Below are 15,060 nucleotides of genomic sequence, written 5' to 3'. Positions count from 1 at the left end.
TCCCTCTCTCTCTCTCTGCCCCGTCCCCACTTGCACATGCGCTCTGTCTCTCTCTCTCAAAACAAATAAACTTTAAATAAAAAGTTACTTGTGTTAGGCACTGCTGTTGTACATTCTTGATACCAGAGATATACTGTTACATCTTTTTACTTTACAGTCCATTGCTGATGGTTTTAAAGAGGCAGTTCGTTATGTCCTTCCACGCCTTATGCTGGTGCCTGTATATCATTGTTGGCACTATTTTGAATTATTAAAGGTAAGATGAAGTCTTCCTGAACCGAAAGTACTTGCATTTATGAGGCTTAAGAACTAGTTTTACTCTGGTCATATTATTTTTCATACTTTCTATTCATAAAAATAAAGTACCTTAAATGTCTACCTTCTTTTCCATGGATAAAACCCTATGTTTCTTGTCTTCATATCGTTTCCAAGTGGTAGAGAGAGGAAAATATGTCTTTATCTGTCATTTTGTAATACAGAATATCAAAGTACTAATATAGAGATTACTTTTTCATTAATTTTTGAAGGCACACAATAACAGTGATTTGCCTCTTACGTTAATTAGTAAAATGCAAAACATTGGTCTAAATTTCCATCATTTTAACTTATTAAAAAAGCACTTCTTTTTTCCATACAGTATAGTATTCTTCCTCTCGTAGCTAGAACCCAAGCAACATATAAAAAGAATTACAGTAAAACTTGAACTCTTTTTAAAGATCAGTAAACATAAAAATATATTGAATTGTTAAAGGTTCTAATAAATAAAGTATAAACTTATTAAACTTAGTAAATTATATTACATGTAGAAAAATGTAAACTATAAACAAGTTATATAATAAATGAATGTATAAACACACCAGAGGTAAACCACAATGCCGACTTGAATGGCACTTACTTACATGCTTTTCTTTACAGTTTAACCATATATATATATATATATATATATATATATATATATATATATATAGATATCACTAAAAATATATATAGCCTGTTTCTGAACTTGATATAAATTAGTTCATATTATATATATTATTTTGTGTCTTGTATCTTCTCTTAAAGTAATATTTGTAAAATTTATTGATATTGTATGATTTTCTAGTTTTTCTTCCATTGTTTGAATAAATTGCAAATTTATTTATCCTTTCCTAGCTGATGAACAGTGTTTTGCTATTGCTGATAACGCTTGATATGTACATTCTTGTACATATCTCTTGGTACATATGTGCATGCATTTTATTTCTCTAGAGTATATACTAAAAGATGAAATTGCTTGGTTATAAGATGTGCATATTTTCAAATATAATAGATAATGCCAAGCAGTTTTCCAAAGTGGGTTGTACAGTTTACACTCTTAAGAGAATGCATGAGTGTTTATGTTGCTCTTTATGCATATTTTCAGACTTTTAAATTAATGGTCATCTGGTATATTTATAATGGTATCTGGTGTTTTTAATTTATATTTCCTTGATTATTAATGAGCTTGAGTATATGTTTATTGGCCTTCTAGATAACTATTGTAGTTTTATTGAAGTCTTTTGCCATTTTTTTTTTAATTTTTTTTTTTTCAACGTTTATTTATTTTTGGGACAGAGAGAGACAGAGCATGAACGGGGGAGGGGCAGAGAGAGAGGGAGACACAGAATCGGAAACAGCTCCAGGCTCCGAGCCATCAGCCCAGAGCCTGACGCGGGGCTCGAACTCACGGACCGCGAGATCGTGACCTGGCTGAAGTCGGACGCTCAACCGACTGCGCCACCCAGGCGCCCCTTTTTTTTTTCTTTTTTTTTTTTTTTTTAATTTTTTTTTTCAACGTTTATTTATTTTTGGGACAGAGAGAGTAGTCTTTTGCCATTTTAAATATCTTCTCTCCTGTGGCTTGTCTTTGCATTCCATATTTCTATTTGTTATTATTGTTGTGCATTAATTAAAAGTGAGTATATTCTATATTTAATCTAAGGGTTATAGTTTCACTGATGAGATACGGGTGGTTTCTCATTATTTATTCCTTGAAGCCTTTAAAGCACTACTACTTAGTTACAAAAGAATATCTGCTGCCTTTAGACAGGCATCACAATTCGTGAGTGTATGTTTCTTTTTCTACTCCACGTTCCTTTTGCACTTTAACTTGATCTTTAGGACTGTTACCCAAGTCAGCATGTGGAGAGATAGATATTTTCAGGGTACCATACATCCTAATTTCTCTATGTCATAGCTACTGATCTTCATTGACTCCAGCTAACATCTAGGACTTTTGTCTACTTTCAGATTAGTTCCCTTTTTCATTTGTAATTTCAAAATATCTTGCTTAGTAAAATTTTCTTCTGCAACATTTTTTTAAAAAGTTTTTGAAGTTTACTTATTTACTTTGAGAGAGAGTGTGTGAGCAGGGGAGGGGCAGAGAGAGAGGGAATCCCAAGCAGGCTCTGGCTGTCGCAGAGCCCAGTGTGAGGCTCAGTCTCACAAACCTTGAGACCATGACCTGAGCTGAAATCAGGAATCGGATGTTTTGCCCACTGAGCCATCCAGGCATCCCCTTCCACATTTAAAATTACTTTTTAGAAGCTAGGCATCTTTCTGCATAAGTATTTTGTACATCTCCTTTAGGATACCAAGTTGTTATTTTAGATAACCTGTTCAGACTTTTTCCATCTAACTCTTTAGTAATAATATTAAAGCCAGAATAACTCTGTATCTTGTAGGCACCTAGGCAAGGAATTCATTTGGTGATTTCTAATGAGAAGCTATCTCAAGAATTCTTTTTGGGGGCACCTGGGTGGCTCAGTCGGTTAGGCATCTGACTTCGGCTCGGGTCATGATCTTGCAGTTCACCAGATCGAGCTCTGCATCGGGCTCTGTGCTGACAGCTCAGAGCCTGGAGCCTGCTTCGGATTCTGTGTCTCCCTCTCTCTCTGTTCCTCCCCCACTTGCACTCTGTCTCTCTTTCTCTCAAAAATAAGTAAAGATTAAAAAAAAATTCTTTTTTTTTTTAAAGTTTATTGATTTATTTTGAAAGTGACAGAGACCATGTAAGCAAAGGAGGTGCAGAGAGAGGGAGAGAGAATCCCATGTGGGATCCCATGTGGGGCTCTATCCCATGAACAGCGAGATCATGACCTGAGCTATAACCAAGAGTCTGATGCTCAACTAACCAAGCCACCCAGGTGCCCCTCAGGAATTCTTCTTTATGAAGTCTTATTACCCATAATGTGTGATGCTAAAGTTTTTGAGCACAAATAGGTGAACATCTTGATTCTGAATGTCTCTGTGGAGACAAATGGATCTCTAAAGAGCTCATAAAAATAATTGCAGCCCTCATTATGAATAATATATTGTCTGCCCTAGGTATATACTTAGATTTCTAAAATTTTTTGGAGAATGTTCATGTCTAATTGGAAGTCCTATCATTAGTCTTATAATTGCCTTCTAGTATGTGCCAATATTTAAAATCCTTGTTTGACTTTATAATTGAAGCTTACTTTTTTTTCCCCTATCTGGATGATTGGTTTTTAAAATCTTCAAGGTTAGGGCACCTGGGTGGCTCAGTCATTTGAGCGCCTGACTTTGGCTCAGGTCACGATCTCACAGTTCGTGGGTTCAAACCCTGTGTTGCGCTCACTGCTGTCAGCACAGACTCCAGTTTGGATTCTCTGTCCCTTCTCCCTCTGTCCCTCCTCCATTTGTACTCTCACTCTCTCTCAAAAATAAATAAAACATTAAAAAAATTAAAATGTTCAGGGGTGCCTGGGTGGCTCAGTCGGTTGGGCGTCCGACTTTGGCTCAGGTCATGATCTCACAGTCTGTGAGTTCGAGCCCCGCGTCGGCCTCTGTGCTGACAGCTAAGAGCCTGGAGCCTGCTTCAGATTCTGTGTCTCCCTCTGTCTCTACTCCTCCCCTGATCATGCTCTGTCTCTTTCTGTCTCAAAAATAAGTAAAAACGTTAAAAAAAAATTTTAAAAAAATTAAAATCTTCAGGGTTAATTTTACAGCTATGTCTGCATCATTAATGATGGCCTGACTTATCTTGAGACTGATCCTGGTAGCTGTTTTGCCACCAGTTAATCACTGGACTCCATGTCCTCGTAATTGGGACTGAAGTTGGTCAGCTAATTAAAAGTCATTTTGAGGAGCCCCATGGAAGATGGCGGCGTAGGAGGATGCTGGGCTCACCGCGCGTCCTGCTGATCACTTAGATTCCACCTACACCTGCCTAAATAACCCAGAAAACCACCAGAGGATTAGCAGAACGGAGTCTCCGGAGCCAAGCGCAGACGAGAGGCCCACGGAAGAGGGTAGGAAAGGCGGCGAGGCGGTGCGCGCTCCACGGACTGGCGGGAGGGAGCCGGGGCGGAGGGGCGGCTCGCCGGCCAGGCAGAGCCCCCGAGTCTGGCTGGCAAAAGCGGAGGGGCCTGACGGACGGTGTTCCAACAGCAAGCGCGACTTAGCGTCTGGGAGGTCATAAGTTAACAGCTCTGCTCGGAAAGCGGGAAGGCTGGAGGACAAAGGGAGGGAGAGCTGCTGAGCCCCCAGACGACAGAGCTCAGCTTGGCGGGGAACAAAGGCTCTCGCCAGCGCCATCTCCCCCGCCCATCCGCCAGCCAAAATCCCAAAGAGAACCAGTTCCTGCCAGGGAACTTGCTCGCTCCGCACAAACACCCAACTCTGTGCCTCTGCGGAGGAGCCAAACCTCCGGCAGCGGATCTGACTCCCTCCCGCTGCCACAGGGCCCCTCCTGAAGTGGATCACCTAAGGAGAAGCGAGCTAAGCCTGCCCCTCCTGCCCCCGTGCACCTTGCCTACCCACCCCAGCTAATACGCCAGATCCCCAACACCACAAGCCTGGCAGTATGCAAGTAGCCCAGACGGGCCACGCCACCCCACAGTGAATCCCGCCCCTAGGAGAGGGGAAGAGAAGGCACACACCAGTCTGGCTGTGGCCCCAGCGGTGGGCTGCGGGCAGACATCAGGATTGACTGCGGCCCCGCCCACCAACTCCAGTTATACACCACAGCACAGGGGAAGTGCACTGCAGGTCCTCACCACGCCAGGGACTATCCAAAATGACCAAGCGGAAGAATTCCCCTCAGAAGAATCTCCAGGAAATAACAACAGCTAATGAGCTGATCAAAAAGGATTTAAATAATATAACAGAAAGTGAATTTAGAATAATAGTCATAAAATTAATCGCCGGGCTTGAAAACAGTATAGAGGACAGCAGAGAATCTCTTGCTACAGAGATCAAGGGACTAAGGAACAGTCACGAGGAGCTGAAAAGCGCTTTAAATGAAATGCAAAACAAAATGGAAACGACCACAGCTCGGCTTGAAGAGGCAGAGGAGAGAATAGGTGAACTAGAAGATAAAGTTATGGAAAAAGAGGAAGCTGAGAGAAAGAGAGATAAATCCAGGAGTATGAGGGGAAAATTAGAGAACTAAGTGATACACTAAAAAGAAATAATATATGCATAATTGGTATCCCAGAGGAGGAAGAGAGAGGGAAAGGTGCTGAAGGGGTACTTGAAGAAATAATAGCTGAGAACTTCCCTGAACTGGGGAAGGAAAAAGGCATTGAAATCCAAGAGGCACAGAGAACTCCCTTCAGACGGAACTTGAATCGATCTTCTGCACGACATATCATAGTGAAACTGGCAAAATACAAGGATAAAGAGAAAATTCTGAAAGCAGCAAGGGGTAAACGTGCCCTCACATATAAAGGGAGACCTATAAGACTCGTGACGGATCTCTCTTTTGAAACTTGGCAGGCCAGAAAGAATTGGCACGAGATTTTCAGTGTGCTAGACAGAAAAAATATGCAGCCGAGAATCCTTTATCCAGCAAGTCTGTCATTTAGAATAGAAGGAGAGATAAAGGTCTTCCCAAACAAACAAAAACTGAAGGAATTTGTCACCACTAAACCAGCCCTACAAGAGATCCTAAGGGGGACCCTGTGAGACAAAGTACCAGAGACATCACTACAAGCATAAAACATACAGACATCACAATGACTCTAAACCCGTATCTTTCTATAATAACACTGAATGTAAATGGATTAAATGCGCCAACCAAAAGACATAGGGTATCAGAATGGATAAAAAAACAAGACCCATCTATTTGCTGTCTACAAGAGACTCATTTTAGACCTGAGGACACCTTTAGATTGAGAGTGAGGGGATGGAGAACTATTTATCATGCTACTGGAAGCCAAAAGAAAGCTGGAGTAGCCATACTTATATCAGACAAACTAGACTTTAAATTAAAGGCTGTAACAAGAGATGAAGAAGGACATTATATAATAGTTACAGGGTCTATCCATCAGGAAGAGCTAACAATTATAAATGTCTATGCACCGAATACCGGAGCCCCCAAATATATAAAACAACTACTCATAAACATAAGCAACCGTATTGATAAGAATGTGGTAATTGCAGGGGACTTTAACACCCCACTTACAGAAATGGATAGATCATCTAGACACACGATCAATAAAGAAACAAGGGCCCTGAATGAGACATTGGATCAGATGGACCTGACAGATATATTTAGAACTCTGCATCCCAAAGCAACAGAATATACTTTCTTCTCGAGTGCACATGGAACATTCTCGAAGATAGATCATATACTGGGGCACAAAACAGCCCTTCATAAGTTTGCCAGAATTGAAATTATACCATGCATACTTTCAGACCACAATGCTATGAAGCTTGAAATCAACCACAGAAAAAAGTCTGGAAAACCTCCAAAAGCATGGAGGTTAAAGAACACCCTACTAACGAATGAGTGGGTCAACCAGGCAATTAGAGAAGAAATTAAAAAATATATGGAAACAAACGAAAATGAAAATACAACAATCCAAACGCTTTGGGACGCAGCGAAGGCAGTCCTGAGAGGAAAATACATTGCAATCCAGGCCTATCTCCAGAAACAAGAAAAATCCCAAATACAAAATCTAACAGCACACCTAAAGGAAATAGAAGCAGAGCAGCAAAGGCAGCCTAAACCCAGCAGAAGAAGAGAAATAATAAAGATCAGAGCAGAAATAAACAATATAGAGTCTAAAAAAACTGTAGAGCAGATCAACGAAACCAAGAGTTGGTTTTTTGAAAAAATAAACAAAATTGACAAACCTCTAGCCAGGCTTCTCAAAAAGAAAAGGGAGATGACCCAAATAGATAAAATCATGAATGAAAATGGAATTTTACAACCAATTCCTCAGAGATACAAACAATTATCAGGGAATACTATGAAAAATTATATGCCAACAAATTGGACAACCTGGAAGAAATGGACAAATTCCTGAACACCCACACTCTTCCAAAACTCAGGAGGAAATAGAAAGCTTGAACAGACCCATAACCAGCGAAGAAATTGAATCGGTTATCAAAAATCTCCCAACAAATAAGAGTCCAGGACCAGATGGCTTCCCAGGGGAGTTCTACCAGACGTTTAAAGCAGAGATAATACCTATCCTTCTCAAGCTATTCCAAGAAATAGAAAGGGAAGGAAAACTTCCAGACTCATTCTATGAAGCCAGTATTACTTTGATTCCTAAACCAGACAGAGACCCAGTAAAAAAAGAGAACTACCGGCCAATATCCCTGATGAATATGGATGCAAAAATTCTCAATAAGATACTAGCAAATCGAATTCAACGGCATATAAAAAGAATTATTCACCATGATCAAGTGGGATTCATTCCTGGGATGCAGGGCTGGTTCAACATTCACAAATCAATCAACGTGATACATCATATTAACAAAAAAAAAGAGAAGAACCATATGATCCTGTCAATCGATGCAGAAAAGGCCTTTGACAAAATCCAGCACCCTTTCTTAATAAAAACCCTTGAGAAAGTCGGGATAGAAGGAACATACTTAAAGATCATAAAAGCCATTTATGAAAAGCCCACAGCTAACATCATCCTCAACGGGGAAAAACTGAGAGCTTTTTCCCTGAGATCAGGAACACGACAGGGATGCCCACTCTCACCGCTGTTGTTTAACATAGTGCTGGAAGTTCTAGCATCGGCAATCAGACAACAAAAGGAAATCAAAGGCATCAAAATTGGCAAAGATGAAGTCAAGCTTTCGCTTTTTGCAGATGACATGATATTATACATGGAAAATCCGATAGACTCCACCAAAAGTCTGCTAGAATTGATACATGAATTCAGCAAAGTTGCAGGATACAAAATCAATGTACAGAAATCAGTTGCATTCTTATACACTAACAATGAAGCAACAGAAAGACAAATAAACTGATCCCATTCACAATTGCACCAAGAAGCATAAAATACCTAGGAATAAATCTAACCAAACATGTAAAGGATCTGTATGCTGAAAACTATAGAAAGCTTATGAAGGTAATTGAAGAAGATTTAAAGAAATGGAAAGACATTCCCTGCTCATGGATTGGAAAAATAAATATTGTCAAAATGTCAATACTACCCAAAGCTATCTACACATTCAATGCAATCCCAATCAAAATTGCACCAGCATTCTTCTCGAAACTAGAACAAGCAATCCTAAAATTCATATGGAACCACAAAAGGCCCCGAATAGCCAAAGGAATTTTGAAGAAGAAGACCAAAGCAGGAGGCATCACAATCCCAGACTTTAGCCTCTACTACAAAGCGGTCATCATCAAGACAGCATGGTATTGGCACAAAAACAGACACATAGACCAATGGAATAGAATAGAAACCCCAGAACTAGACCCACAAACGTATGGCCAACTCATCTTTGACAAAGCAGGAAAGAACATCCAATGGAAAAAAGACAGCCTCTTTAACAAATGGTGCTGGGAGAACTGGACAGCAACATGCAGAAGGTTGAAACTAGACCACTTTCTCACACCATTCACAAAAATAAACTCAAAATGGATAAAGGACCTGAATGTGAGACAGGAAACCATCAAAACCTTAGAGGAGAAAGCAGGAAAAGACCTCTCTGACCTCAGCCGTAGCAATCTCTTACTCGACACATCCCCAAAGGCAAGGGAATTAAAAGCAAAAGTGAATTACTGGGACCTTATGAAGATAAAAAGCTTCTGCACAGCAAAGGAAACAACCAACAAAACTAAAAGGCAACCAACGGAATGGGAAAAGATATTTGCAAATGACATATCGGACAAAGGGCTAGTATCCAAAATCTATAAAGAGCTCACCAAACTCCACACCCGAAAAACAAATAACCCAGTGAAGAAATGGGCAGAAAACATGAATAGACACTTCTCTAAAGAAGACATCCGGATGGCCAACAGGCACATGAAAAGATGTTCAGCGTCGCTCCTCATCAGGGAAATACAAATCAAAACCACACTCAGGTATCACCTCACGCCAGTCAGAGTGGCCAAAATGAACAAATCAGGAGACTATAGATGCTGGAGAGGATGTGGAGAAACGGGAACCCTCTTGCACTGTTGGTGGGAATGCAAATTGGTGCAGCCGCTCTGGAAAGCAGTGTGGACGTTCCTCAGAAAATTAAAAATAGACCTACCCTATGACCCAGCAATAGCACTGCTAGGAATTTATCCAAGGGATACAGGAGTACTGATGCATAGGGGCACTTGTACCCCAATGTTCATAGCAGCACTCTCAACAATAGCCAAATTATGGAAAGAGCCTAAATGTCCATCAACTGATGAATGGATAAAGAAATTGTGGTTTATATACACAATGGAATACTACGTGGCAATGAGAAAGAATGAAATATGGCCTTTTGTAGCAACGTGGATGGAACTGGAGAGTGTGATGCTAAGTGAAATAAGCCATACAGACAAAGACAGATACCATATGGTTTCACTCTTATGTGGATCCTGAGAAACTTAACAGAAACCCATGGGGGAGGGGAAGGAAAAAAAAGAAAAAAAAGAGGTTAGAGTGGGAGAGAGCCAAAGCATGAGAGACTGTCAAAAACTGAGAACAAACTGAGGGTTGATGGGGGGGGTGGGAGGGAGGGGAGGGTGGGTGATGGGTATTGAGGAGGGCACCTTTTGGGATGAGCACTGGGTGTTGTATGGAAACCAATTTGACAATAAATTTCATATATTTAAAAAAAAGTCATTTTGAATATTATATACATTTCATTCTCATAAACACACACAAAACCCCTATAGATCAACATTTGTATGTATTTATGTGCTAATCTGTTGACTTAGGATAAAATCTTTTCTTTGACTGTGAATCTTATATCACAAAAATTATCTTCTGTGATTTCTATTTTCCGTTTATGTTTTATAATGCATGTTTAAGTTTATTTATTTTGAGAAAAAAAGAGAAAGGTGGAGGGGTGGGCAGAGAGAGGGAGACAGAGAATCCCAAGCAGCCTCTGCCCTGTCAGCACAGTCAAAACAGAGCCCAATGTAGGACTTGAACTCACAAACTGTGAGATTATTACCTAAGCTGAAACAAAGAGTCTGTCACTTAACCAGCTGAACCACCCAGGCGCCCCTCTATTTTCCATTTCTTTTAGATGGTACATGAACTTGAAGATGTTTGTAAAACAATCTGAGTGCAAAAACCTAGGTTTTCATAATTTTTCCAAAATTTTTATGTCATTTTCCTTATACCTTTTTAAAGGAGCTTGCCTTTAAAATTATTTGAGTTTTCATATAAATATCTCCTTTTACACTCCTATTTCTTTGACTTATGTAGTGAGTAATTGAATTACATAATTACGATATAGGCACAACTTGCATAAACATATTTGGAAACATACACTGATTCTTGCTAAGCCTACGATTCAATTAGTGGGATCACAAGGGCCCAAATATTGTAGAATGTGGTCCAGTTATTAGCATTTATTGTCCTGTGAGAATCATTCTTTATGTTATATAGTGGGAGTGATCCACAATGCGAAATGCATTTAACATCAGATCAGTGTATATGTACGTATGTGTACACACACAAACATATGAAACAAAAACTTTCATGAAATGCTACTTAACATTTCGTGCTGTGTCTGTTTATATTCTGTTCTGTTTCTTTTAAAAACTGGTGGTGATCCACTAATGGATTATGACAGGCAGTTTGAAAAACACTGAAATAAGGAGTAATTCTAAACACAAGCTAAATGGATTATCACATGAGCAGATGAGAAACTACTTTTTACTCTTAAATCTTTTCTGACTGTGATACTATTGTTTTTTTTTCTTTTTTTGCTGTTTATTTTGAGAGAGAGAAGATGACATGAGTTGGGGAGAGGCAGAGAGAGAGGAGGAGAGAAAGAATCCCGAGTATGTTCTGCACTGTCAGCACAGAGCCCAATGTGGGGCTCAGTCGACATGGGGCTCAGTCTCATGAACTGTGAGATCAGGACCTGAACTGAAATCAAGAGTCATTCAACTAAGTCACTTAGGTGCCCCTGATACTGTTGGTTCTTTAAAACATAAAATTGTTTGTAATTACGGTAAAATATACATAACATGAAACTTACCATCTTAACCATTTTAAGTATGCTAAGTATGTTGTTATGGAGCCATTGTGTGACTGGACATTTAGGTAACTTCTATTCTTTGGCTATTCTAAATAATGCTGCTGTGAATATGGGTACACAGATATCTCCTCAAGAGTCTGTTTTCAGTTCTTTGAGATATATACCCAGAAATGGAATCACTAAATCAGATGGTAATTCTATTTTTAATTTTTTGAAGAATCGCTGTACTTTATCCCATAGCACTATACCATTTTACATCTCCATCAGCCATGCACAAGCATTCCAGTTTCTCCACATCCTCATCAACACTTGATATTGTCTGTATTTTTTAAATGTTTATTAGTTTTTGAGAGAGAGCATGGCGGGGAGGGGCACAGAGAGACAGAGACACAGAGTCTGAAGCAGGCTCCAGGCTCTGAGCTATCAGCACAGAGCTTGATGTGGGGCTTGAACTCACTAACCATGAGATCATGACCTGAGCTGAAGTCAGACATTTAACCGACTGAGGCACCCAGGTGCCCCTGTAATTTTGGTTTTTTATAATAGCTGTCCTAATGAATGTGAGGTGGTATCTCATTATGGTTTTGATTTGCATTTCCCTAATGATTAGTAATGGTGAGCATCTCTTCATATGCTTGTTAGTCATTTGTGTATCTTCTTGTGATAAATACCTATTTAAATCCTTTGCTATTTGGGGGGGGGGTTTACATTTTTGTTGTTGTGTTATAGGAGTTCTTTATATATTATGGATATTAGTACTTTATCATATATATCAGATGCAAATATTTTCTTCCATTCTGTAGATTGCCTTTTTGTGATATTGTTTGGCTCAAGTACTCATCCAAATGAAATTTCATTTCATGTTAAGCTTACTTTGGGAAGAGAACCATAAGAAAGAAAGCTAGGCCAGTGTAACTTAAGGCTGTCACATTCCTTAGGGAATAGAAAGCACAATCCTTGAGCAGTTTTAAACCTGTTTTAATCTGAAGTATTTGCTTCAGTCATATACCAAGGAATATTTATTTGTGGACATAGCATTTAAATATTATTCAACTTTTGGGGCGCCTGGGTGGCTCAGTCGGTTAAGCATCCGACTTCGGCTTGGGTCATGATCTCATAGTTCGTGAGTTCGAGCCCCGTGTCGGGCTCTGTGCTGACAGCTCAGAGCCTGGAGCCTGCTTCACATTCTGTGTCTCCCTCTCTCTCTGCCCCTCCCCTGCTCATGCTCTGTCTCTCTCTGTCTCAAAAATAAACATTAAAAAAATTTAAAAAATAAATATTATTAAACTTTTATTTCCCAGAACCAGAATTTATGATAAACAAAATAGAAAAATGACTACATAAGGAGAAATTACAGTATATCACATATAGTTTACTTGAAATTACCTTACAGTAAATTGTTATATTATTGTTATTCGTAGCAGTACTTTAAAGTTCATCTTATAGGTAATATATTTCTTTTTGGTTCTTTTCAAATTTAATCTTTCTGAGGTTGATGACAAACTACTTTCATTTTTTAATTTTTTTCCTCAGATAAATTATAGATTTTTTTCTTAATACATAATTCAATCCTTATGTAAGAGGAACAAGAAAAAAATAATTCATTTCCTGGTTTATAAGTAACTTTGTTATTTTCTAGCATATTCTATGTTTATTCTTCTGTTGGTAAGAACTTATCTGGTCTCACTTCACAATTGATGTGTTCAAGGCCAAGTAACATTCTTTGCTTCTCTGGTCATTCCTTGGAAATTTAGTCGTGGAAAGAATAAAAAGTCTCCTGTCAAGAGAACGTAATCCTTCTTAATTTAATTTAAAGTTTAACAGGAAGACCTATTAGTAATAATTCTAATGAGGCTCATTGGGAAAGAGAAGACAATATTTCGATATGAGACGATTGAGTTTCTTTAGGAAATACTTTTTTACTTTGAAAAACAGAGAAGAGGTGCAAAAATAGTATAGTGTGCTCCCTTCACCTAGGTTCACTAATTCTTAAGATTATGTAACATTTGCTTTGTCACTGGCTTTGTGTTCCTGTGTGTGAGTGTATTATAACATTAAGACCTTGAGATAATCTCTATTAAGAGAAATGTTCTATCTATTGAAAAAGACTACAAGAAATATTTTGCTACATAATTAGTATTCTTTCAGTGCTGACACATGATTCAAGGACATCCTAAGGAAGATAATGCATTTTTTTTCAAAGCATATAAAGAAAAGTGATAGGTTTTAATGAGTTGAATTCTCACCAAATTACTAAAACACTATTTTTATGAAAATGTTGAGAGAACTTTATTATTACAAAAAAAGAATTGATCACATATATTATTTCACACCAAGACTGCATTCCCAGTATAATGAATTAGAAACAAATTTATAATTTATTATAATTTACCTTCAGGCACACAGACATCCATAGTAGATACAGCATTTTTATAGGAATTCAAGAGAATCATGATAAATATTTCAAGAAGTCTCATAAAGAAAAAACATGGTGTGTAAAATCTCGGGATATACTTATAGACAAGTAAGGAGAATAATGATTATCAAGTAAGCAAGGAATATATTCTTTAGTCAAGTTCATAAGATATTACATCTTTTTAAAAAATTTTATTTTTTGTTTTTTAAAATTTACATCCAAATTAGTTAGCACTTAGTGAAACAGTGATTTCAGGAGTAGATTCCTTAATGCCTCTTACCCATTTAGCCCATCCCCCCTCCCACAACCCCTCCAGTAACCATCAGTTTCTTCTCCATATTTGTGAGTCTCTTCTGTTTTGTCCTCCTCCCTGTTTTTGTAGTCATATGAAGTCATATGATTTTTGTCTTTCTCTGACTAATTTCACTTAGCGTAATACCCTCCAGTTCCATCCACGTAGTTGCAAATGGCAAGATTTCATTCTTTTTGATTGTCAGGTAATACTCCATTGTATATATATACCACATTTTCTTTATCCATTCACCCATCGATGGACATTTTTGGGCTCTTTCCATTCTTTGGCTATTGTTGATAGTGCTGCTATAAACATGGGGGTGCATGTGTCCCTTTGAAACAGCACACCTGTATCCCATGGATAACTGCCTAGTAGTGCAATTGCTGGGTTGTAGGGTAGTTCTATTTTTAGTTTATTGAGGAACCTCCATACTGTTTTCCAGAGTGGCTGTGCCAGCTTGTATTCCCAATAAGATACTACATCTTAATGAAAGATCATTTCCACTTTAGTGCTTAGTTTAGGCATATATTGAAAGGGCATTTCTCTCCTTGACCTCTTTTCCAAAGCACACCAACTTCATTTTATTTCTTAAACTGTGTAATTATCCAGTTTGTTTTAACATTGAGGGGGTCCCCGTCAACTCATGGTCACCAGATTTAGGCAGAAACCAGTGTTTTGCATAGTGTCTGCATCATTGTAGATAGGCAGTGAGTGTAGTGCACAGCAAAAAACATGAACCCTGGAATCGGAATTTCTGGGTTTGAATGCACTCTGCTGTTCATCTTGGGTGAATTACTTAACCTTTCTGTACCTTGGTTTCTTCATTTGTAATATGTATAATCATAGAGCCTGTCTTACAGAGTTGTACCAAAGATTAAGTAAGGTAATGCATAAAAGAGCATGCATAGAGTAAGAACTA

The 15,060-nt window shown here is 38.6% G+C and overlaps 1 protein-coding gene across 3 annotated transcripts in view; it reads left to right on the top strand.

The window, feature by feature from the left end:
• The window catches only part of SOS2 (SOS Ras/Rho guanine nucleotide exchange factor 2), a 96,151-nt gene that overhangs the window by 41,833 nt on the left and 39,258 nt on the right, over nucleotides 1–15,060 (top strand). For 2 of the 3 annotated variants that reach the window (XM_045450916.1, XM_045450914.1), the window contains exon 8: nucleotides 158–256. The exons of the other annotated variant lie outside the window; for it this stretch is intronic. In XM_045450916.1, coding sequence (XP_045306872.1) covers nucleotides 158–256 — 99 coding nt within the window. The remainder of the gene's footprint in view (nucleotides 1–157; nucleotides 257–15,060) is intronic. 3 annotated transcript variants of the gene reach the window in all.

Source organism: Leopardus geoffroyi, chromosome B3 (genome assembly GCF_018350155.1).
Source record: "Leopardus geoffroyi isolate Oge1 chromosome B3, O.geoffroyi_Oge1_pat1.0, whole genome shotgun sequence".
In the NCBI taxonomy this organism is placed as follows: Eukaryota; Metazoa; Chordata; class Mammalia; order Carnivora; family Felidae; genus Leopardus; species Leopardus geoffroyi.
Note: the sequence above shows the minus strand (reverse complement) of the source record. Positions and strands in the feature narration are given on the sequence as shown.